Source organism: Trachemys scripta, chromosome 2, assembly GCF_013100865.1.
Source record: "Trachemys scripta elegans isolate TJP31775 chromosome 2, CAS_Tse_1.0, whole genome shotgun sequence".
Taxonomy (NCBI): Eukaryota; Metazoa; Chordata; order Testudines; family Emydidae; genus Trachemys; species Trachemys scripta.
Genome location: NC_048299.1, coordinates 142,943,874 through 142,968,772, shown reverse-complemented (window position 1 = coordinate 142,968,772; position 24,899 = coordinate 142,943,874). Strand labels below are relative to the sequence as shown.

Genomic DNA, 24,899 nt, shown 5'->3' with positions numbered 1-24,899 from the left:
TGATTGGGGTTAAATTCTTTCCAGGCTTGGGTTTAGCAGCAGATGATTCCTAATTTGTGGTATCTTTTCCACCCACATAGTGTGAATGTTTCAGTTTAAAGCATCAACCTATAGTTGCATACGGTAGGTTGGTAAACGTTGCATAGAATAGTTGCACAAGCTTAGTGTGTGAAGCTAGAGTGCTCTCCTCTCTTGGGCAGTATCAGCCCAGATCAAACTTCCTTTTTCTTGTGTTGCAATCCCTCTTTGCACAGTTCAAATGTCCATGCTTCTGATACTGCCCTTTAAACTGCAAGGGTCATCTCCTTTGCCATTTGGCACTAGTGCTCATTTAGAAACATCAAGCGGATTTTTCCATAGCTGGCATTTTTATGATTTCTGCATTATTTTTGGCATCTGGTCCATATTTTGTTGAGGTTTTTACAGATTTTGTAATTCAGTGTAACCTAGTTTGATCTATCCAGGGTACTTCTATACCCTCCCATGGGGTAGTATCTCAGCACCTCACAATCGCTACTGGATTTATCTATCCTGACAACACCCCGTGAGGTAGGGCAGTGCTATGATCCACGTTGTCCAGGCCTGGGGAGAGACTCAGGGTCCCTTCCAGCCCTGCATTTCTATAATTCTGTGACAAGTGACTTGTCCAGGGTCATGCTCGGAGTCTGTTGGAGCCAGGTCTCTAACATCCCAGGCCCCTGGGTCATGCTGCTTCTCTGATTTGTGTCAGGATGAGATAAAGCGGCTGTGGTCCAACAAGCATAGCCATCAGTGCCTTTCTGTTGTTGTCAGGTTGGTCATTGGGCAGTCAGTTCCAATGCTGCCCTTTGGGGAGGTGAAAGAAAATCTGCCCGCGGAGAACCCTCTTGTTCTTCTGTTGGGGACAGAGACCAATATTTGATTGTTTGTATGTGTTCTGTTCACGCTGTTACAGGGATGTGTGTTCGCATGGGGGTGATCTGGTCTGTGTCCCCGTAACACCGTCATTATAACAGGACTGCAGTTCGCAAACAGACTGCTACCAACATTCCTCTCATGGATGAGAGAGGCTCGTGGAAAGTGCCGAGTAAAGGATCTATGCGTGGCACTGGGTTGTTTGCTTTGTTTGGAGTGGTGGGAAAGAGCTAGGTTGCTCCACATTGATGCAGGTCTTGACAGCTGGGCTTCCCATGGCACTCCAACAGCAAATGCAAACTCGTTCACATTTAACACTGTCTATTTCCGTTTGCCTTCAAAGGAACAGCTTGAAGATGCCAAATATGAGTGTGCTGTTGAGTACCAGCAAAGGCCGGACTTGGAGGGGAAAGGGTTATGTGCCCGAGCGCTGTACGACTATCAGGCTGGTACGTGGCTCCTTTATTTCTCTGTAATCTTGGGAATTGACAGCCCTGTGGTTTCAGTGTCACACACGTTCCCACCCCAGTGCCTCTAAGTGTGCACGCACTCCCCTGCATTCAGGGGTAGCCCGGGAAAGTCCCCCCCGGCTCCTGGGCAGTGATGCAGATCCAGACGGGTGATGGAGCCCGGCATACGTCAAAGAACAGCAGTGCAGCGAAGTAACTTCCTTTGGCGATCAGTCGCCATACACAGCTGTGAGTGCAATGCAGCTTTGCTGTGCAACAGCGTCTTTCATGCAGCCTGGATCCAAAAACGATGCAGTATTTGATGCCATCCCTTCCACTTCCTGGACTCCCTACCCCTCTGACCTTCCCGGGCTCTCTCCTCTGGCTCTTTTCCCTCTGTCTCCAAGCACGCCGGGCCAGATTCTCACCTTGTATAAACCCTATTAGCTTAGGGGAAGTCAATGAACTTACGACATTTTGATGATCTAACCCGTCATTTTCTGCTACCCTTAAGATATGGTTCTGCTCTGAAAAGCGACTGTCAGGCTGGCACCATAACAAAGAGGAAAGCACCTAAAGGCTCCTAAGTGAGTCAGGTGCTTTTGAAAATTTTACCCCAATCCCTAATACAGATCACCATGCAATCATGGCAGCTCCACAGATATGGAGCCTCTAGATTCATTGACCACGGAAAGCAATCCTAGATAACGTAGCAAGAGCAGGGAAAACGAGTCCACAGCGAGTCTGCGTTTTGATAGCGGATTCCAAACAAAACCTCTGACGCGTTTCGTAAAACTTTCAAGGCCCCTCACGACCTATCCACACCTGACCTAGCGTCTCTTATTCAGTATTGAAAGATTGGCTCCCACCTCCGATCGGCCCGTGATCCCAGCCTCCATCGCCCACTGGTTACATTTTCAAACAAGCCCTGTTTGTGCCTTCTTCTACGCTGCCCCTCAGGTTGGGAGAAGCTCCCCATAAACACAAGCAAAACTCCCTCATCCACCTTTAAATCCCTCCTTAAAATTCTGCTTTGCTGTTATGCCTGCAGAATACTTGACAATGGTTAAAGCTGCTGGTCTGCTAAGACCTCTGTTGGCCACATTGTCTCATTGTTTCCTTGTGCTCCCCATCAGTCGCCATCTGTTTCTTGTCTTATCGTTCGATTGTCAGCTCTTTGGGGCAGGGACTGTGTTATTGTTGTCTGCACAGCGCCTAGCACGTTGAGGTCCTGCTCCAGGACTAGGGCTCCTAGGAGTTACAATAATATGAATAACAGTGTTTCCCGCAGACAGATTTTGTGCAGGGCACCAAAAATGCCTTTAAAGGGAAAGAGCAACCTTAGGCAGCGAAGGGGTTTAGGGATGGAGAGCTTTCAGTTGTGACCATATGTCCCTGTCTTTTCCTCAATAGCTTGTGTGACATCAGCTAGCTTCTGACCTTCCCCTGCTCTATCTCATTCCAGCCGATGACACTGAGATCTCCTTTGATCCTGAGAACATCATCACCAACATCGAGATGATCGATGAGGGCTGGTGGCGGGGCTACGGCCCAGACGGCCACTTCGGCATGTTCCCTGCCAACTACGTGGAATTGATAGAATAAGCAGCCTCCGGGGGAAGGAGGATGGGGAGCAGTTACCCCTAAAAGTGGCTTGATGAAATCTGATTCTTCAACGTTTAAATTGTGTGGCTTTTAAGGTGTGACGTGCCATCGCCTTGCTCCCCTGGTCCCAGGGCAGAACCCAACGGTGCTCTGTTGCCCTCTTCCCCTCCAGCTTAGCTGACACTTCTTGGTGAAGGTCTGAAATGAGCCGTGGCCATTTGCATAACTTACCTACATGTTTCACTCGACAGCTGAAACCTTTTAAGGGGGAGGGACAGATGACTGCTCCCTACCAGGCATTCAGGAAACAAGCCCCCCACTTCAGAACAGGTGTCTCTCATGGGGGAAAAGAGACCCTCAGCCAGATCCGCGAGGGAATGGTAATCAGACGGGCTCCGATTTAGCATTCCGTATGGCTCAGTAACCAGCGTGGATCTGTCACTGCAGGGTTAATGCTGCAAAGACCGACACCAAGCAGTCGGGCAATGCCCAAGTCAGCCTTCTATTAGCAACACCATCTCCCTGCGCATGTGCTATTAAATTATACGTCCTACAGTCTAGCCAGTGCGGCTGCACAGGTGTCCTGAGGTCAAGTTACCGTTGCTCATAGAATCCTGATTTTTGCATTTCCTGCTGTCTCTGGGGCTTCAGCTCGCAAGCTGCCCATTGTACTGCAGTGAGGTTTGCATTTCGCTTCCTCTACTTTCGAGGAGGGAATGAAAAGGATGAATCCCTGTGCAACTGAACGCTAAGGAGCTGTGCAGCTGCATGTCATGCTGTTGCAGCATCTTGCACAATTCCTTTAGAGCAGTGGTCAGTTATAGAACTTGGGTAAGGATATTTATCATGCATGCATTGGACCAATATTTCATTTACCAATAAGTCCTCTCAGCCTCTCCCAGAGGGTTTTCCTCACCGGGGACTAGCAATGGGTGCATAGTAACACTTTCTGTTAGCCATGGGAACTCGGGGGTGGTGTAGATTTCTTAAAGTACGCAAAGTTGTCTTTTCCTCAAAGGAGACTCTTCTGGGAAATTGAGCAAGGCAAACCTAGGGATTTGTAATGAACCCCACCTCCTTATTCACAGTGTTCCCTGCCTTATATATAATCCAGTAACGATCACTGTGCCCTGAAACAATGGGAATCCTAACTCAGCTATTCCTACCCTCCCTCTTTCCTACTACAAGTTTTCCTCCCTTATGTTGCTTTAACAAACAAACATGGTTCGAAAGATGCTGGAATCCTTATTCCCCAGCCCTGACTTGCCCCCTTGCCAGCTGCTCCCTCTCCCTGCAGCTGCAGAGAGAATGTCCTGGCTGCTCCAGCCCCGACGCCTCCCACCCCAGGACTCTCCAGCTGCAGTGAGAACTACTCCAAGCCGTTTCTGTGCCGTGTGGGTGCCGAAAGCCGTGTGTTGCATTCCTTCCCATCTGCTCATCCTGCCTCACCAGCCTCGTGGGCTTGTGTCTGTGTGGACTCTCTCATCTTTTCCCTTTGGAGTGCTGATGGAAACAATAAAGGGCTTTTCTGTGGTGATGGCTGCAGCCGGTCACTGGGTGTGTCACTGAACTTTAGAGTTGGTGGTTACGGGGCTCATCAGTTTTTGGGGCTTCGATTGCACCCTACCTTCTGTTCTGGTCAAAACCTCCGGCTGGACAGTGGAGGCTTTGCATTTGGATAGGGGCTTGGGGCAGGCACAGCCTGTGGTGTTTAATCAACAGTTTGAATCTTAAACAAGAGCTTGTGGCCATATGAAATGCCTTACTCTTGTCACGTAGCCTCCTGGGCTTGGCCCATCCTTGGAAACGTTTGCGCTGTCTGCCTCAGCCCCTGCTGTTTAGGCTGGACTCCATAGAGCATCTCCAGCAGTGGGTTCATGCATTTGTGCCCGCTTAGATTGCCAGCTGCTTGATTCTCAGGCTCTCAGAGATTCCTGACAAAAACTATAATGATGTGACCACCTGGGCCTATTGTAGCACCTTGCTCTTGTCCAGTATGTCTCTTACCTGCATAGACTAGCTCTGGGGAAAGGTGTCTCCCCAACATCTTCTGTGGGGAAGACTGATGGAAAGAAGTGATTCAGCAGCAGTGTGGCCTAGGGGGATAGAGCACTGCACTGCACTGGGACTCAGCAGACCTGTGTCCTATTCCTGGCTCTGCAGTTAGCCCGCTGGGTGAACTCAGGCAAGTCACTCCCCTGCTCTGTGCCTCAGTTTCTCCATGAACAAGACATCAAGATTGGCATCTTTACTCCAGGGGTTGGGGGAATGAGATGAGACAAAAGCTGCTCTGCAGGCTAGGGTGGAGATGAATGGTGCTTCAATGGGACAGGTGGTGCAATGGGAGAAGTGGCAAAGGAAGCAAAGTGGAGGCGATTGTGGGATGGAGGGAGTTAATCCGAGGAAGGGAAAGGCTGCTGTGGATGGAGGTCATGAAAAGCTGAGGACAGGGTGAGCAGTGTAAAAGGGAACGAAATGGCTACCAAAAGGGAGGTCAGAGGTTTCAGAGAGGTCTGTTGGCTTAACTTTTCATTTCTGTGGTTATGTGGCTGCAAGTCAGGGTTGGTACATACATAATATGCCAAGTTGCTTCACAATGCATGGGTGTGTGTGTGTGTGTGTGTGTGTGTGTGTGTGTGTGCGTGCATACAGGCCCCCCCCACACACATACACACACGCTGGGTGCTTTAAAACGGCCAATTTCCCAAAGCCGAAAACAACTTTTGAGCAAAATCAATTGAAAGGAAAATGTTTGAACAACAAAGTTGAACAAGAATTGGGAATTAAAAAAAATACTTGGCTAGTTGCTCAGAAGACCACAATTGCGTAATCCTGCAAGAAGGTTTGTTTTGTTAAAAAATCATCCTGGGAAAGCACCAATAATAAACTACATCTAACTAAACAAATGGAAAAAAGGGGAAATGGATTGCAATGAACATAAATGAGCAGTTATTAAATGCATAACCCAAGTCATATGAGAAGCTGAAGCCACCTGTGAACAAGCTGTGGCTGGCAGGGGTAGCACAAGAACATGGGACAGTCAATTAAACTGAAAGGTGGAAAATTCAAAACTAGTAAGAGGAAATACATTTTCAAGCTGCATGATTAGGCTGTGGAACTCACTGCCACAGGATGTTATTGAGGTCAGGAATTTAGCTGGTAAGAGACTGGACATTTATATGGCTAACGAGAACAGGTAGAATTAATGCTAACTCAAGAAGTTCTTTGAGTAGTGTTCCTGTGGGTGCACCAGGGGCATATGGGCCTCAAGTCCTCGATTGGAGACTTTCTGTTAGCAGTGTCCATGGGGCCTGCGCATGCGCTCTGTACAGCCTCATGCGATGCACTGAAGGCAAAGGACTGCGGGTTCATGTTAGTTGTTTTTACTATAGAATTAGATAGTCGTGAGAGGATGATGGAGAATTCCCTTGCACCTGCTTTGGAATTGTGTCAAGAGATCCCCTCGTACCTCTGTCTCTGGATAGATCCAGCACCCCTTCGACTTTGGCTCAGGTCTCCCGTAAGAAGGGAAAGGCTGCGGAGAAAAGGAGTTTGGTCTCCCACCACCAGGAACTGGCTTTCAAAAGGCCCCAACTCCTGCTACGGGGTTGACCTCTTGGGTCGGGACCTCTTGTGGTGGCACAAGACACTTCTTCCTCCGGTAGCAGCAGAGCTGGGAGATTCTGGAGCGCTCTGGAGAAGCATGGCTCCAGCAGGCCCAGCACATACACTCGTCTAGAACGGCGTTGTCTACGTCAGACTTGCCATTGGTGCCTTTTCGCTCGACAGCTTTGGGACCAGGCAAATCGAAGCACCACACACCTTTGGCCTCAGCACTGCCGCACTCCAGATCGACAGTACTGCCCCCTGAGCTGCTGCATGGGTACCGCAGGAATTCCCCTGCTCTAGGGGCTTGTCAGTCTTAGAAAAGCCAGACTCCTCACTGCTTATGGATACTGAACGAGTCTGAGCGCCGAGACCCCAGCTTCCAAATTACCATTGCTTCTTGGTGCCGTAGGATTCTCTGCCTTTTTCTCCTGGGAACCCTCCACTCCCCCTTCATTGAATGTCTCCTCCTCCTTCCCCACCCTCCTCCAATCAATCTCCTCTATATCAGTGCAGGAGCCCATTACTTTGACAAGGATCCTCCTACACAACAGGGATGGTGAGAGCAGCTCTGAGTTCCTGGGGAAGGGAGCTCCTTCTATATGACACCCTTCCCCCCCCCCCCGGTCCAAGGGCCAGACTGAGATCCTTGGGCTGCAGAGCACCAGCCATTTGTCAGACCTCTGGCCCCATTGCAGAGAGGCTATAGGGTTGTGCAGTCCCCTCTACCACTCCCCCCCCCCCCCAGCACGAGGAGACTTGAAAAACAGCAGACGAGGGCGGCTAAAGAGGCCACCCCTCGAACCCCTCTCGAAGAGGAGGTTTCTCATGCTGGGCAGTCATTTCAAGATGTGTCCTGCTCTGGGTGCTCCCCTCCCCACCCTGCTTCCCCCCTGCTTTGGACTGTTCTTCATGGGATATCCGGCTGCAGAAGGACCTGAGCGGGTGGCCTGCGCAGCCCTGTCTTCCCTGAATGGACACTGCTAATGGAAGATCTCCCAGCCAGGGCTCGAGAGGCGCATGGGCCCTGAAATGGAGCACCCCCAGGGAGACCCATCTCAGAGAGTTACAGTTACTGCCTGAGGTGAGGAACCTTGTCATGGGGGCTGGGGGGGATTCCATTTTCATACTTCAGTGCTTCAACTAATTTCTAGCAGGGATCAGGATGAGACCGACATGGGGGACAGATTATCCTATGCTATTCTGGCGTTTCTTGCACTTTCCTCTGAGGCATCCGATGAGCTGTGGTCAGGACACTGGCTGGGTGGTCCCTGGGCCACTCATGGCTGGTAACTCCCAGGGGGGAAGGCAATGCAAATAATGTTTTTAAAACTATATTGGGAGCAAAATAAGTGCTGGCGGTAGGCTAGGTCCATGGCCACAGGGAGAGAATAGAAATGCCAGTGAGTCCATGACAGAAGGCATCGGCCTGGTCTTTACACGGGGGGTTGGCTGTGTCTTTCGAAGAGCTCTGCTCTGGCGCCACCAGGCGTTATAGGTTCAGTGGGGATCACTGGGTGGGGTTCTGTGGCTGGTGGGATGCAGGAGGACCGGGTGGAGGTCCAGGATACCCCCTTCTGGCCCTTATACTATCTAGGTGGATGGATCTGTGTTCCTATCTGGGATCAAGTGATCAAGACAGCCCACACCGTCTCTCCATCAGCATCTCCACTACGGCACCTGCTACGTGGCTGCGGCATCGCGAGGTGGCTACTGCACCTACTCCCAGGGCCGCTGAGCAGGCAGCCCAGGCTGGATCCCTCACCGTAGGTGCTGCTGTGGCTTCCTGCCCCTGGCAGCAACACCTGTCAGCCGGGGCAGTGGGGCCCTTGTGAACTGCCAGGAGAGACGGGGCAGAGGGACAAAGAGAAAACTCTGAAGCCAACAAGCAGGGAGAGAAAATGTTGCCTGGACACATTGCCAAGAGCAGCCTCTGACCTATACCCAGCTCTGGACTCTGCCCAGCTTCCACTCCCAGCTCTGCCCCGGCTCACCCCCTGACCCGGCGAGTCACAACCCCACCTAGTGCCTCAGTTTCCATCACTGGGGATAACACTGGGTGGGCTCCTGTGTGGGTGAGAGCAGGGTCAAGGGATGTGGTAGCAGGAAGTGGGCTGAATGGGGCAGAGATGCTGGCTTGACATCTGTGCCACAGACCCCAGTGGGGCTCATGCTCTTCATCACCCCTCCCAGTCCCTTCCCCAGGGATGCACCAAGAAATGCCATTATCCTGGCATGACAGGACCCCCTGCCCTCAACCCAGAGCCTCGTTATGGCCCCAGATTGCCAGAGGGTTGGGGGGTTTCAGATCCACCACCCAGGGAGGAGGGGAAATGGGGCTGGGCAATTGCTCATGTATTCATTTCTCTTCTCCCCCCCCCCACCCCATTGCAGTCACTCTGCTGCCCCTTGCCCTGTGCTAGGCCCCAGCATGGCCTTGCTCCCCCCATGCTCCCGCCTGTGGGTCCGTAGGCAGGATTGGAAGCCGTTGGCCCCCCGGGCCTTTCAGCTAGACTCAGCCAAGGATGCCCAGGCGGGAGTGGGTCAGTCCCTGCGAGCTGGTATGTGGGGGTGGCAGCAGCTGGCGTGGGATCGAGTTAACGGGGTCAGGCAGACGCTGCAGGGAGAGCGAGCGAGAGAGCAAGATGGATAATCGGATTGCGGCCTGGCCCTCCATTTCATTTCCTCCACCCCAGCCTGGGAAGCCCTTCCCCGGGGACCCTCAGCCAGCCGCAGAGAGGCCATTAGGTGAATAGCAGTGCCGGGGCTAGGCTCAGCTGGCTCTGCCCAGCCCCTCCTCCCCCTTTCATTACAGGGAGTGCAGTGCTGCTATAAGTGTCCAGGCCTTAGCCCCGGAGGCCAACGCCCCCCCCCCCCGTTTATCCCCAGGGGCACGTGGCAGGGCAGGGGCCCGGCTCCCAGCCGCCCTGAGAACAGGGCAATCAGTGCACTGGGGTTACGCAGCTCCCCAAGACCCCACACAGCCCAAGGGGAGGGGTCTCAGGAACTCGGGTAGGATCTGTGCTAAGACAAAGGGGTGGCAGTGTGCCCCCCTCCTAGGCCGGGCCTGCGGGGCCCACTACTGACTCCAGTGCTGGGTAGGATGGTTCGGCTCCGCCTCAACAGGCTCTGTGGGGCTTTGCAGGGGCATAGAGTCTGCCCTGGCCATGCCCCCTCCCGGCCCTTCCTCCTGTCCCCCTCTGCTCCACCCCCTGTGCCCAGGGCTGCTGGAGCAGCAGTGTGGAGCTGGTGGGCTGGGCTCTGCCTGCCCAGGGGAGGCTGTTTGCGCCTCCTGCTGTCTCCTGGCACAAAGGGGCCGCAGGGCAGCTGCGATGGCTCAGGCTCTCGACCTGCAGAGGCCTCTGCACCTGCACCCCCCCTTAGTGCTTCTCAGGCTGCTGCTGACCCTGCAGCCTGCACCCCGTGGCCCTGACAGGGGACCGCCCCCCATGCCTTCAGGGTGCATGTGGGGGCGCCTGGGCTGCCTGGCTTGGCCTCCCCCACAGGGAGGGGGGCCCCCCTCAACCAGGCGATCCCTTCCAGCCAATGCAGCTGGCAGCTCGTGCTGCTGCAGGGCTGGCCGGTGCCCGCACGGCCCCAATCCTCTTAAAGGGATGAAATGGCATAATCCGGCGGGGGCAGGGCATCCCCCTCCCCCCCTGCAGGGGTTCAAACATCTGGAAAGCCTGGGGGGATTCTCCCGAGCGGGGAGGGAGCTGGCAGCCTGGCTCCACCTGCCTCTGTCTCTCTGCTTCCCCTCCCGGCGAGCCACACCGGGCAGGAGCTGAGGCCAGACACAGCTTGTTGCAGCCGTGGCCACTGTATCATTGCAGGCAGAACCTGCCCAGCCAGGCAACCCCCAGCCCGGTGTCTTTCTGACCAATGGCTAGTGGCTCTGCTGCTGGAGACTGCAGCCTCCCCTGGGCCCCCCCACATCCCTCCGCAGCATCCCCAAACCACCCACCAGAGATTTCTGGCCCCAAATCTCCTGCCCTGGGATGAACTTGGGGCTTGGAGCAGCTTTATCCAGCAGCATTATTACTGAGTGTTCTCCGCCCCCACGGTAACCCTAGCCGGGATTTTCAATCTGGCTTTCCTCGTCCCAAACTGTCATAACCTTGCCTAATCTCTGTTACTGTTCAGCTCCCTGTCTGCCCACGCTGCCGCCCAGCCTGGCCCCGGCCCTGTCGCTCCTCACATACGTCCAGTGCCCCCTCCTCTTCCTGCCGTCCCTCACGTATCCCTACCACCCCTGCTCTCCCTGCTGCCCCATCCTCTCCCTGCCACCCCCCATGTATCCCCACCGCCCCTCCTCTCCCTGCCGCCCCTCACGCATTCCTGCCACCCCCTCCACTTCCTGCCACCCCCTCACATAGCTCCAGTGCCCCCTGCTCTTCCTGCTGCCATGTCACGTATCCCTGCAGCCCCCTCCTCTCCCTGCCGACCCTCACATGTCCCTGCTGCCCCCATACATCTCTCTCCTTGACACCCCTCTGCCTTCCCCTCCCTTGTCTCTCTGCCATACCTGCTGCCTTTGCTCTACCTCCCCTCCACCCCCTGCCCTCACACCTGCACCCCGACCCCTTTCTCTCACTTCTCCCAGGAGGCAATGGGGCCTGCTCCATCACTTAGGTGCCACCTGCAACCACGCTAGCTAAATCACTCGCTACTGCATGTGTGGACGGTTTGAAGCTGGCTCAGCTCTGGCCGGCTCACGTTGGTAACCTCTGGCAGGAGCAAAGCTCTGCAAGCAGGGTAAACTGAGAGCGGTGTGACTATGCTATGATATGCATTGCTCTAGCACCTGTGGGGTGGGGATATCATAACAGGAGGGGGTGTATAGTAACTCGGGGGGGAATTGTACCAAGGGGAAGTGGGACCCTGGAGGGATGCACCCCAGAGAAGGGGAAGAGGCGGAGAATGAGAAGCATAGAGCAGGGAAAGAAAAAGAAAGCAAGGGAAAGAAACGCCTGCTGGGAGATACAACCCAGCAGCTGTTCTGTCCCAGGTCCAGGCTGCCGCCCCCGCAAGCTCCCCCCACCCCGTCCCCTTCTTTGTTTCTGGCGGCCTGGACGTTTCGGATCAGTGCCGGTGCCAGGAGCAGCCTCGGAGCCAGATCGCTGACCTGCTTTCGAATGGGTCATGTGTAGGGATCTTTCCATTGGGCCTCCATTAGCTCCCCCCATGCCTCCTGCCCTGGGGAAACCCCCCCACTGCTCTCCCCTGTGCCCCCTGCCCCGGGGAAAACCCCTCACTTCTCCCCCATGAGCCCCCTGCCGTGGAGGGACCCCCCATTGCTCCCTGGTGGTGGCCTCCTCCCCAGAGGAACCCCCTATCCTGGATGGGGCACGGAAGAGCCTTTCCCGGTTTCCATGACACTCAGTTGAGGTTGATTTTTTGTTGGGTTGTTTTTTATGGAAATCCCCAGCGAGACACAAGGCCCCCATAGTCCACGTAACCAGGGGAACGACCTCCAGCCCAGCCGGGCAGAAGGCGCCCGGGAGCAGATTAATGGCTGCATTGTTGGCTCCCTTTGTTCCTGCGCGGAAACTGGTGGGACTCCGCTCAACCCCCAGGCCCAATATAGCAGCCCTGAAGCCTGGGCTTCCTGAGTCATAGGACCCCCGTGCAGCCTCTCGCAGGGTCCCCAAATGTTACAATTGGTGGGGTCCACTCAACAGGACCAGGAGAGGCACGCCCCTGGCGTGTGGGAGAAGCTATAGGGACTGTCCTCATTTCATCTGGGAGCTGGCTAGGGAAGGGGAGGAGGAGGGCAGGGGACCAGGCAGCCTGGCAGTGCCAAGAGCAGAGACAAGGTATTGATCAGTCCTCTCCCAAGGGGGAATCCGTTCCCATTAGTGCAAGTAGCTGGGGGCTAGGGAGTTGCCATCACTCACAGCGGGAATGTGCCCCCGATCGCAGAGCAGGGCAGAATCATCCCCATCTCCCCCTCAGATCAGGATCTCCCAGCTAGGATGGGTTCACACTTGGCTCTGATCGACACCGGAACTGCTCTCTGTCCTGGCCAGCCCCAAATCATGAGTCGGGCAGCAAAACAATCCCGGGATTGGCTCAAGACACAGGCAATTTTTTAAAAATAATCACTAAGTGTCAGGGTCTTTCTGTTGGCCGTTGGGTTACGCGCCTGTCGGGGTCAAATGTTCCTCTGCAATCCGGAGAGCTAGGAATGTCTTTTAAAAAAAAGGAAAGCTGAGATTCCTACGTGACCACCTGACTCCAGGAGCTGGGGCTTGAAGAGAGTGAAACTGGCCATCAAATCAAGCACTGCCTCCTAGAGGGACAAGGGGATATTGTAGAGTTTCCCCAGACCTCACTGGGATTCTCCAACCGCAACCTGCCCAGGCAGAGGCGGACAAATGCTTTCCAATCCTCACAGCCGTGTTTCTCCCCATTTCACAGATTTCCAGGCCAGCAGGGACCACTGAGATTGTGCAGTTTGAGCTCCTGCATAACCCAGGCCGGAGACCCTCCCCAGTGACTGCTGCGTCCGACTCACCAACTCTTGGATGAGGTAGAGTGGCTCTTTTAGAAAGAGACCTCCAGTCTTGATGCAAGCTCGGGGTCTGCAAGCTCTCTGAATAACGAGGCCAGACTTTCCTGGGGCAGTGCCTCTCCTCACAGCTCAGAATCCTAGCCAGAGAATCCTAGACTCCTGCCAATGGGAAGGGACCCCCTGTGGGACATGGGACATGGGACATGGGCCACTCCCCCCCCCCCCCAGCACAGCATTGACTTTGTCGTCTCATAACCCATCCCTGATCCACAAGCTCCAGTCAGAGCCTTGTGTTTCCCCAGGAGGCTAATTCCACTCCCTCCCTCGGGAACTTGTCCCCTCACCCAAGGTGCAGTCAGAGCTGTTAAGATTTCTTAAGGCTCCAGCTAGATTTTCTCTGCTCCGGCAAAAGCTGGTGTCTCAGTTGAGACTCACTGTCTTGCCAGGACACGGCCCCCACTCCTCCCCAGCAGGGACTCCCCACTGTCACCCCTACAGCCTTCTCCAGGCCTAACCGAGGCCCCAGGGCTGCTGGAGCAATTTGTAGAGTGGGGGTGTGGACAGCCACTGAACCCCACTGTAAACCCTGCCTATGACGGAAACCACTTCAAGCCAGGGGGTGCTGCTGCTGCACCCCCTGCACTCCTAGTTCCGGCACCTACCCCAGGACCCCACCCAGGCCTCCACGGATCACTGCCCTGGGTTTCTGGGGGTTTAGACAGCTGCGTCTTCATATTTTGCCCTCCTGGCTAATACCCAGGTGTGCACACAGACACGCACACCTACCATCCTGCACACATCCACACCTGCACCCACTCGCACACGATGGCTCCTCGCTCGGTGTCTGCTGAAAGCAGGTGACTCTCCCTGGCTGGCCCCGTTGGTTGTGAAGCGGGTTTGGGTTAGGGCAGCCCCATGGAGAGAAGACGGGGGGAGTGTCCCTTTAAGCCGTTCCCGGACACTCCCTTCCTCCCAGCCGGCCCTCGCCCTCCCCCGTAGCTCCGTCCACCCGCGCTGGCGAGCGGCTGGACAGGCGGGTGCGGGACAGAGAGAACCCGGGATGAGCCTCAGCCCTGGGGAAGGACGCAGGGCTGGGGCAGAGACCAGGCTGGGCTCGGCCCGGGGCGATCCCCGCCGGAGCGGAGCTGAGAGGGGGAAGCCGAGCCCCTGGCAGCAGGGCGCGGACCGGTTCTAAACGCCGCCCGCGGGCGCAGGGTGTTTTGGCGAGGCGCTGGGGGCGCGGCTCCGGGGAAGGCGCATGGGGAGCTTGGCCGGCCCCAGGATAGGGGACGGGTAGCCGCTGCAGGTCGCGAGCGGAACGGGACCCTGCCCACGGGGGCGCCCTGGGGGAGCCCGGCTGCAACCTCGGGACCAGGTGAGTGGGGGGTGGGGGGGAGAGGCCATATGCCCAGCCACAGCGGGACCCTCCAACCCCTTCCCCACCCCACCCTGCTGCATCTGGGATGTCACTGCCTACGACCCGCCCTCCATGGCAGTGACAGAGCAACCCTGCTCCCTATCTCTTGCTGCATGTCTGTACAGCGCCTGGCACAGCCCTGCTCTCAGTCCGGCCTACAACAGGACAGTCTGTCATGAGAAGTAGCAACTGAGAATTAGAAACTAGCCGCAAGCGCCCAGCCTGAGAACCTCCGTGTTAGCTAATGACCACACGTCCTTCCTTCCTTAGATGCAACTGTGTCTGGGGTGGAGCCTCACAGCCCTTTCCCCATGCACAGCAACGGGAGGGGGGGGGGAGTTCAGCACTTCAGTTTTAGAAGCTGGCTTCTCCTGCAGCACCAGGAAGTGGGGGTGCCAGAACAAGGGGTGTGGCCGTGCCCCCTGGCTGGAAGTGGTTTCCATGGTATACAGAGTTCATAGTTTGGATCAATGGCTCTCAGCACCCCCACTCTACAAATTGTTCCAGCCCCCCCGCCCCTACTCCCAGGCTGAAGGGCCTTCCCCACCCCCTGCAGTGCGGCACCCCCCCCATCATTGTGTGGGGGGACTGGGGCCAGCGCTGACTCAGAGGGGAGAGCGCCCCCACTATGTATTATTCCTAATGAGTCACCCATGCCCCCTAGTCCAGCACTGTGGCAGTGGGGTCAGCGCCAACTCAGAGGGTAGAGTGCCCACTACTGAGTCACCCACCCTGCTCCCTGGGAGTGGGGGACCAGCTCCCATTCCTGGACCAACAGAGCCCAGCCCTGCTGCATCTGGGATGCCCGGCACATCCCTCGGCCCATGCTGCAGCGTGGTGGGGTGAGGTATGCCAGGAGCCGGGCATGCAGGCTTAGGGGGCGGGAATGCAGGAATTGGGGCTGTCCCGGGATGACAAGCCGGCTTCCTGCCCAGTTACAAGCTTGGGGTTTCTTTCCTGTCAAAAGGGGGTAGAAAGTAAGGCCAGTTGTGGAGGTCTCCCAGCCTTGGAGAGGGGTGTCCTGGAGTTTGCAGAGGTGGGTGGCAGCAGGGGGGTGTTTGGTGGAATGCGGCACCTGTTCTAGTTACACCCCATTTCCCGTCACTCCAAGCAGGCAAGCACCAAGCTGGGGACACTGGAGGTGGGGTGTCCCGTGTGCCGGGCTGTGGAGTCTCCCACGCCCTGCTGCAGTGGCAGCTGCCCCCGTGGGCTGGTGTCACGTACCCGGCATCTCCCAGGCCTGGCTGTTGATGTGCACCCTGGCCCCGGACTAGCAATTCTACCTGTACCAGCTCACTAGCCCCCCACTGGGCTGCTGCTGGTGCCACTCGCTGGCACGGTGCCTGGCTGCTTGGGGGCACTCTCGGTTTGGGGTCCCAGTGCCCTGCTGCTTCCACGTGCTCGTCGGGTCTGAGCAAATGCCACACGGAGCCAGTCCCGTCCCGACCCCTGCGTTCCCCAGGGCTGGCTCTGCTGCCCACTCAATGTCACATCACTGGAGCTCAGGCATGGTCCCTGGACACTCCCCAGCTGAGCAGGGCTCTCAGCTGGGTCTATTGGTGCCCTCTCCGATGCAGGAGGCCAGGCTGCAGCTGCAGAGATGTCGGTGTCCCGGATCCCGATGCCCACGCCGAGGCTCCAGACAGCAGGGATTCCAGCTCCCCGGCCCAGACTTGGCAGATAAAGCTACCGAGAAGCCCCCATCGTGGATCAGGGCTCTCCGCCCTGCAGACCAGGCCCGGTGCGGGAGGCGCATGGAGGCGGGAGAAGCGCCTCTGCCCGGCAAACACCCCATGGAGCAGCAGCACCGCCCGGAGCTCCGGCAAGAGACGACGACACCTCCCGTCTTGGCACAGGCGGTACTGATGCTCTCGCTGCTAGTGCTGCCCACCAGTGCCCGTCCTGTGCCCACCCCGGCGGATGAGAGCGGGGAGGTTGTGGTGAGTCCCACATAGCCATGCGTATGGGGCTGGGGGGGGCCTAATCTGTCCTCTTGATAACGTTCACTTGCCCTCTGCTTCCTCCCCCTTTCCCCAACCTCCAGTTACCCGAACGGCTGGGGAGGAAAGGGGTGCGGAGGCCAGGATCTCGCGCAGCACTCCCACCCCACCCCACAGTTCTCCTGGTGCCCCTCAGTCCCGACCCACAGCCCCCTGTAGTCCCAGCCCTGGGCACATCACTTCGGTGTGGACCTCACCTGATGTGTGGACAAATGGGCATTGCTGTCTGTGACGCAACAGGGAGCGGGGTGGATTTGACCTGGGAATGTTGCAGGGGAGTTACATTGGGGATGGGGGGCTTCCCTTGAAGGAAGCTACCTGAGCTGTAACCTGAGCCAGGAGGGGGGTGGGGAGAAGTGACACCTTCTGCCTGGGAGACTGAACAAAGGAGAGGAGGAGCAGAGGGCAGGGGGGAGAGAGCTGCTGGAGGAGTTTTTAGTTTGTTTGGTGCTGGGTGTGGAACGCAGGGAACCCCGAGGCTGGGGTGTAAGCTCCCTGCCCCCCAGATGGCTGAGAGTCATGGTGAATCCCAAGAAGAGGGGTGCAGGGTCCTGACTCCCCCACACTCCGTGACACTGTCTCGAGTCAAGATTCGAACCCAGGCTGGGAAGGGGGTGGGGCCTTTGCTCTCCTGGAGAGTTGGTCACTGAGGGGAGAAGTTTCTGGGGTGCCCAGCTTGGCTGGTCTGTGTCTCAGGTGGGGCACCAGAGCCAGTGGCTCCGAGAAGCTGAGCGGGCTGGGTGCTTGCGACGGTATCACTCTCCCGTGTGTGTGTGCTCCTTGCCAGGCCTGGCTGACGCAATACGGCTACCTCCCCCCCGCCGATCCCGTCACTGGCCAGCTCCAGACCTGGGAAGCGGTGACCAGAGCCATCCGTGTGATGCAGCGCTTCGCGGGCATCCCTGAGACTGGGATCCCAGGTATGCAGAGCCTGCACCTGCCTGCATCCCCCAGTCCCTCCATCGTCCCCGCCTGCAGTCCCCAGCCCCTCTGTCATCCCTGCCTGCAGCCCTGTGACAACCTGCAGTGCTCCAGGCCAGCCTGCAGCCCCAGCCCAACCATCACCCACACTACACCCTGCCTTGGCCCCTGCCGGCAGCACCTGGACCCCACATTGTCCCTCTACGGGCTCCTCTCCTGGTTCTCTCATATCTCATACCAGCCCCTCCTGAGTCTGCCAAACTGCTCCCGTCTGCATGGCAACCCCTCTGCAGCAGACCATCCCTGCACCCAGCGGCTACCCGCCCTGCTCTGCTAAGGGAACCCCTGAATTCTGTCTGTCTGGTCCGGGATCCACCTCTCAGCGGGGAGACTCCGGCTCCTTTAACCCTCCCCTGCCACGCTGCCCTGTCGGCCCAGATGCCGTCCATGGGCCCCCTGGGTAGGATTCATCGCTGGGACCCCTGCCTGGATGTTGAGGGAAAGCAGGCTCAGCAGGGCCCTTGTGACCCAGCTCATGAGCCAGCCAGTGCCCCCCTTCGCACCAGCCCAGGGCTATGCCATAGCTACAGGGCACTCCTTCAGCTGGGGGTCCAGATGGGTGCAGAGTGGGCTCTCCCCTAAGGCTGTTCTCCAAGAGGCAGTCTGCCTGCAGGGCTCGCTTCACCCCCAGCTGAGAACTGACAGCTCATTGCACTGCTGTGTCCCAGGCGGCGCTCTGACCTGCCGGCCAGTGACGCACCAGTGTTTCTCTCCGCATTGCCCAGACGATGCCACGCTGGCGCTGATCCGGACACCACGCTGCTCGCTGCCTGATGTACTCCCGGAAAAGCTGCCCAAGAGGAGGAATGGGAGGCTGTGGCGGAAGAGGAGGAAAAGTCGGGGCAGGCGGAGCGTAGGCCTGGCTTGGACCAAGAGGAACATCTCCTGGAAGTAGGTACCAACCCGCTCTGGCGGTCGTCAGATCCCTGCTCCCCAACTGGCCTGGGACGTGAGGCCAACACAGCCCCGTCAGGGCACCTTGGAGCAAACCTCATGGCTAGGCACCCAGGGCATTCCAGTGCCACTGCGTCTCATGGGGTGTAACTCATCCAGGCTGCTCAGAGACACGCTCAGCAAAGTGTGTTAATCGGGGATTGGCTAAATAAACCCCTCCCGCTTTCCTAGCCCTAATCCAGCGCTGTCCAAACTCTCACACTCTGGTAATGAAATTAACAAGGTCTCCAAAAGGCTGAGCTACTAACGGGGTTTTTAAACCTGCCTCTAACACAAGACACACGCACGGACACCCCACACCCGGAGGAAAAGTGAACAGTTAGGCAGTAACAGATACCCAAATAACAGTGGCTAGAGAATGGGGAAGGGAGCATGGACAAAATGTGTATAAAGCAGCTGGGCTGAGTTGTGTTCCTGGGAGTTGAAGGAAATTGGCTAATCAATCCGCTGCATTCGCTAGCAATTAGTGTGGGGGAAGTTGGGAAGGGGGTGGGGGGGAGGTACAAGCCAGCTGGAACAAAGCAAACCTGGGGGCTGAGTCCTCTGAAAGAGGCAGAAACATGATCTGGCAGGTACAGAGGCCGTCAGCTCTTGGGTTCAGGGGCTGCCTTGGCTTTTAGTTTTGCGCCTGGGGACGGGGAGGGTCTGGTCCATGACCAGGGCTCCCAGGTGCTGCCACTCGACAGATAACGACATCATGGCTGGTTAAAACCCATTGCTGCCCTGTGCAAAATAATGACCCACATGTCAAGAGGAAAACCCTGCTAGCTCTAAGCAGCAGAGCATCGGTGTCTGAGCACTGAGGGCACATACCAAAGAACAACAAGGGTTTGTCTGCAGAACCCTGCCATAGCTCCGCTCCCTCTGAGGGACAGGCAGCGCAAGGCCCTGGGCCTGCAGCAGTCTGCATGGGGTGGACCCTGGGCCTCTGCAGAAGCCCTGCTCCAAATGGGGTACACGGGGGGGGGGGGGGTGAGGGCATCAGCCAGGGACTTCGGCATCCTGGGTTCAATTCCCTGCTCTGCCACAGACTCTCTGCAAGACCTTGGACTGGTCGCTTTGCCGCTCTGTGCCTCAGTTTCCCATCTGCACAGTGGGGGTAACAGCCCTGGGGGTGTTGTGAGGCTAAATCCATTGACAGAAGTGAATCGCTCACAGGTTGCGGTGATGGGGGCTGTCACCGACTCCCAGGTCGTGCCCACTCTTGGCCCCAAACGGTCCCTGGGGGGGAACCCGCTTCAGTGAGACAGCCCTTCTCGGGGGGTCCACTCGTTCCTGGGGGTTAAGCACCTCTGCCTCCTGGAACCGCACCTCTCACCTGTCTCTCGCCGTGGGCCCCCTGAGGGAGTCCACTCGCTCTGGACCCCCGGGGCCTCCACTCCCAGAGGGAATAATGCCCCCCTGTTCTCTAGACCGGAGCGACTCTCAGCCAGCATAAAACAGGAGGGTTTATTGAGCGTCTGAACACAGCACAGGAAACTCTCAGGGCCTCAGGCCTGGCCTCCCTCAGCACAGCACATCCAAGTCTCCCTGCATCCAGGTGGGCTCTGCCTGCTTTCTCTCCCCAGTCCATATAGCCCTGTTTTCCAGCTGGGCATCTGATATCCCCTGCCCCCAAGCCCTGCCTCTGTCCTTTGTCTTGTGTCCAGGTAAACAGAGCCGCCTCTTCTCTCATCCTCACCTGGCTGGTCAGGTCACTGGGGTCCTCTCTCCCCAGCCCATTGTCCTCCTACTGGCCAGAACCGAGCTGGGTCACCAGTCGCTGGGGTCTCCATTCTCCAGGCCATTGGCCAGGGTCCCAAGTTCCGTCGCTGGTCCTCTATACCAACAAACTCCCTCTCCCCTCACCTCGTTAAACCAGTAACACCCAGGGAAACTGAGTCCCACTCCCTCTGCACACAAACCATTGAAAAAAACAAGAAAATCCCCCACTTCGTCACAGGGGCCACAGAAGTACCATGGCCAAATGGCTGCGTAGGGAGTTGGCACCAGATTTTCCAAACTCCTTGGTGCCCAGGAGCCCCCATTATTGGGGGTGTGTGACGGAGCAGGGAGCGGGGCAGATTTGACCTGGGAATGTTGCAGGGGAGTTGCATTGAGTTACCTGAGCTGTAACCTGAGCCAGGAGGGGGGTGGGGAGAAGTGACACCTTCTGCCTGGGAGACTGAACAAAGGAGAGGAGGAGCAGAGGGCAGGGGGGAGAGAGCTGCTGGAGGAGTTTTTAGTTTGTTTGGGCTGGGTGGTGCAACGCAGGGAACCCCAAGCTGGGGTCTAAGCTCTCTAAACCCCCCAGAAGGACTTGATTGAGGGGTTCTGCTTGTACCTACACGCTCTGCTTGGGACTGTGTTCCTGTCATCTATTAAACCTTCTGTTTTACGGGCTGGCTGAGAGTCACGGTGAATCTCAGGAAGCGGGGTGCAGGGCCCTGACTCCCCCACACTCCGTGACAGGGTGAGGGGGGGATTTTTCATTGTCCTGAATGGGAGCTGTGGGGTGTGAGCTCCTTTGAAGACATGGCAGCATGGGAGGTGGCAGAACTGGCCCTGCGGGTGCATCGGATACCTGTGCCGCCTTGCCCAGGGGCAGCGCTCTCTGGATTTGCTGTGCAGGCCATAAGGGGACCTGGGGTCGCAGGTCCCTGGGTGGCAGTCCTCTCAGATCGTGTGAGCAAAGCAGGGCCGGGCTGGGGTCAGCACTTGAAGGGGAGTCCTGGCCCTGGCAGGTGCAGTAGGGCAGGGTCTTCCTCTGGAATAATGTCAGAGTGTAACACTAGGGGGTGCTGACCTGCCACTGCCAGGGTGACCAGGTTGGTCACCAGCGATCCCATGGGGATGCAGGTGCCAGGCTGATCAAGCAGTGACAGCAGAACGCGGAGGTTGGAGGTGATGCTGAAGTGGGAACTGGGGGTTGGCGTCAGCTGGGGGAGCCGGGAGACAATGCAAAGGGTCTCGGAGAGGTTAGACACGCAGGCAGGAGCTGACAATCAGCACAGTATCGCATGGCGACGTGTAGACAGGCCTGCCCAGCAGTGCCCGTAGATGCTCTGATTGGAAAACCAAGGGCTTTGATCCGCAAGAATCCACGCTGGTTTCCCCACACGCCCCCTCACTCTAGCCCTGGGGTTTCCCTATTAAATACCAAAGACCCGAATGGACCCAGGAAAATGGAGACAGTGACACACGGGCCGTCGCTCATATTAGGGGTTAGCTCAACCCTGGTGCAGCCGCCCGTGACAGCTCCTCCCTCCCCCGAGAGTCAGTCCGGGGGCCTCCAAGCTCTCGCCACCTCGCTCGCTGGGATTGTTGCTGCAGGAAGCAGAGGTGCCTGCTGGGGTGTGCTCTTGCCCCATGCCCGAGCAATGGGGCACCAGCAGAGCTGTGGCAGGGAGCCCAGGACTGGGCTAGCAGGGGCTGTGGGGCGGGAGTGAGGGGCACTGACAGAGCTGGCAGGTGAGGAGCCCAGGACTGGGTTAGCAGGGGCTGTGGGTCAGAGTGAGGGGCGCTGAGGGGGTGGAGAGCCCAGGGCTGGGCTGGCAGGGGCTGTGGGTCGGGATTGAGGGGCACAGATTGCTCACCTCCAGCCGGTTCGTGGCTGTGCCTGTTTCCTGACCGTGGGCCTGGTTCCGGTCCCCGCGGGCCCTTCTCTTGGCACTCCGCCTGGCAGGGTGAAGACGTACCCGCGGGAGGCGCGGCTCAGCCGGGAAACCATCCGTGCCCTCACGCACTACGCGCTGAAGGTGTGGAGCGAGGCCGCCCCGCTCACCTTCCACGAGGTGGGTGGGCCCAGTGCCGACGTCTCGGTGGAGTTCCTGCGCCTGGACCACCAGGACGGCTACCCCTTCGATGGGCCAGGGGGCATGGTGGCCCACGCCTTCTTCCCCGGGGACCCCCAGCGCGCTGGCCATGTGCACTTCGACAGCGACGAGGACTGGACCTTCCGCTCGCCAGGTGGGCCCTGGGACAGGGAGGGAGCGCTCCGTCCGGGCCCGCCTCTCCCCTCACTAATGCCAGGCTCCTCACTCCCCTGTTCCCCTTGCAGATGACTATGGGACGGATCTTTTTGCTGTGGCCGTGCACGAGTTTGGTCACAGCCTGGGCCTGGCGCACTCGCCCTCCAAGCGCTCCATCATGCGCCCGTATTACCAGGGCCCGGTGGGCGACCCACTGCAGTACCAGCTGCAGGCCGATGACCGCGTGGACGTCCAGAGGCTCTACGGTATGGCCCGGCAGGGTGGGACTGGGGTGGGAGCCCTCTCTGCCCAGCTCTAATGCCAGGCTGTGTCTCTGGGACAGTCTCCAAGCCAGAGCCCGGATTCTGTGCCCAGCTGTTGCAAACAGGCCTCTGAAAGAGGACTAGCACCGGTGGGGTGGCCAATCCGACAAGTCTGTGTCCCATGCACTGAGCTAGCGCTGGATGAGCTAAACTTGGAGCTCATTTTTGGGCTGCACTGCCATCTCATGGGAGAGCAGAGCTGGGACCATCCCCAGTGTGGATAAAGCAGCTGTCGGGGTGGGGCTGCTGCCCAGAGAGGCTGCGCTGACCTGCAGCTCCTTGTGTGGGGCTGAGAGCTGGCTTGCTGCAGGATGTGGTGGCTGGACTGTGGGGAGGCTGATGGCCACGTGCTTTCACCCACATCCAGGGAGCCGTGTTCTGCATTCCACAGAGAAGCCGGAGGCATCATCGCTGCTCCCAGACCCCCCGTCGCTGCCCCATGACTTCCCTGCCTTGAGGTGAGCCGAGACCATCCCTTTTCCCTCTCCACCCTGCACTCAAACCCAAGCCCCCTCACGCGGGTGTGGGCCTGGCCTGGCTGGGATCCCCGGGGGTCAGCTAGCAGCTCCCACTGTCCCCAGTGGGTTTTATTCATAGATTCATAGATTATAGGACTGGAAGGGACCTCGAGAGGTCATCGAGTCCAGTCCCCTGCCCGCATGGCAGGACCAAATACTGCCTAGACCATCCCTAATAGACATTTATCTAACCTACTCTTAAATATCTCCAGAGACGGAGATTCCACAACCTCCCTAGGCAATTTGTTCCAGTGTTTAACCACCCTGACAGTTAGGAACTTTTTCCTAATGTCCAACCTAGACCTCCCTTGCTGCAGTTTAAACCCATTGTTTCTGGTTCTATCCTTAGAGGCTAAGGTGAACAAGTTCTCTCCCTCCTCCTTATGACACCCTTTTAGATACCTGAAAACTGCTATCATGTCCCCTCTCAGTCTTCTCTTTTCCAAACTAAACAAACCCAATTCTTTCAGCCTTCCTTCATAGGTCATGTTCTCAAGACCTTTAATCATTCTTGTTGCTCTTCTTTGGACCCTTTCCAATTTCTCCACATCTTTTTTAAAATGCGGCGCCCAGAACTGGACACAATACTCCAGCTGAGGCCTAACCAGAGCAGAGTAGAGCGGAAGAATGACTTCTCGTGTCTTGCTCACAACACACCTGTTAATGCATCCCAGAATCATGTTTGCTTTTTTTGCAACAGCATCACACTGTTGACTCATATTTAGCTTGTGGTCCACTATAACCCCTAGATCCCTTTCTGCCGTACTCCTTCCTAGACAGTCTTTTCCCATTCTGTATGTGTGAAATTGATTTTTCCTTCCTAAGTGGAGCACTTTGCATTTGTCTTTGTTAAACTTCATCCTGTTTAACTCAGACCATTTCTCCAATTTGTCCAGATCATTTTGAATTATGACCCTGTCCTCCAAAGTAGTTGCAATCCCTCCCAGTTTGGTATCGTCCGCAAACTTAATAAGCGTACTTTCTATGCCAATATCTAAGTCGTTGATGAAGATATTGAACAGAGCCGGTCCCAAAACAGACCCCTGCGGTACCCCACTCGTTACGCCTTTCCAGCAGGATTGGGAACCATTAATAACAACTCTCTGAGTACGGTTATCCAGCCAGTTATGCACCCACCTTATAGTAGCCCCATCTAATTTGTATTTGCCTAGTTTATCGATAAGAATATCATGCGAGACCGTATCAAATGCCTTACTAAAGTCTAGGTATACCACATCCACCGCTTCACCCTTATCCACAAGGCTCGTTATCCTATCAAAGAAAGCTATCAGATTGGTTTGACATGATTTGTTCTTCACAAATCCATGCTGGCTATTCCCTATCACCTTACCACCTTCCAAGTGTTGGCAGATGATTTCCTTAATTACTTGCTCCATTATCTTCCCTGGCACAGAAGTTAAACTAACTGGTCTGTAGTTACCTGGGTTGTTTTTATTTCCCTTTTTATAGATGGGCACTATATTTGCCCTTTTCCAGTCTTCTGGAATCTCTCCCGTCTCCCATGACTTTCCAAAGATAATAGCTAGAGGCTCAGATACCTCCTCTATTAGCTCCTTGAGTATTCTAGGATGCATTTCATCAGGCCCGGGTGACTTGCAGGCATCTAACTTTTCTAAGTGATTTTTAACTTGTTCTTTTTTTATTTTATCCGCTAAACCTACCCCCTT

General features: G+C 56.7%; 2 protein-coding genes across 4 annotated transcripts in view; both read left to right on the top strand.

Moving 5' to 3' along the window:
- The window catches only part of DBNL (drebrin like), a 35,209-nt gene extending 30,718 nt beyond the window's left edge, over positions 1-4,491 (top strand). For both annotated transcript variants that reach the window (XM_034761699.1, XM_034761698.1), the window contains 2 exons: positions 1,238-1,343; positions 2,809-4,491. In XM_034761699.1, coding sequence (XP_034617590.1) covers positions 1,238-1,343; positions 2,809-2,948 — 246 coding nt within the window. In that variant the 3' untranslated portion in view covers positions 2,949-4,491. The remainder of the gene's footprint in view (positions 1-1,237; positions 1,344-2,808) is intronic.
- An 8,500-nt stretch (positions 4,492-12,991) lies between these two features.
- Positions 12,992-24,899, top strand: part of LOC117872871 (matrix metalloproteinase-17-like) — a 23,023-nt gene continuing 11,115 nt past the window's right edge. The window contains exons 1-7 of one of the 2 annotated variants that reach the window (XM_034761695.1): positions 12,992-13,086; positions 16,063-16,425; positions 17,273-17,405; positions 18,192-18,357; positions 22,085-22,368; positions 22,460-22,636; positions 23,061-23,151. In XM_034761695.1, the coding sequence (XP_034617586.1) occupies positions 16,240-16,425; positions 17,273-17,405; positions 18,192-18,357; positions 22,085-22,368; positions 22,460-22,636; positions 23,061-23,151 (1,037 nt within the window). In that variant the 5' untranslated portion in view covers positions 12,992-13,086; positions 16,063-16,239. Of the gene's footprint in view, positions 13,087-14,092; positions 14,444-16,062; positions 16,426-17,272; positions 17,406-18,191; positions 18,358-22,084; positions 22,369-22,459; positions 22,637-23,060; positions 23,152-24,899 lie in introns of those variants that run through there. The other variant, XM_034761694.1, reaches the window with a different exon arrangement.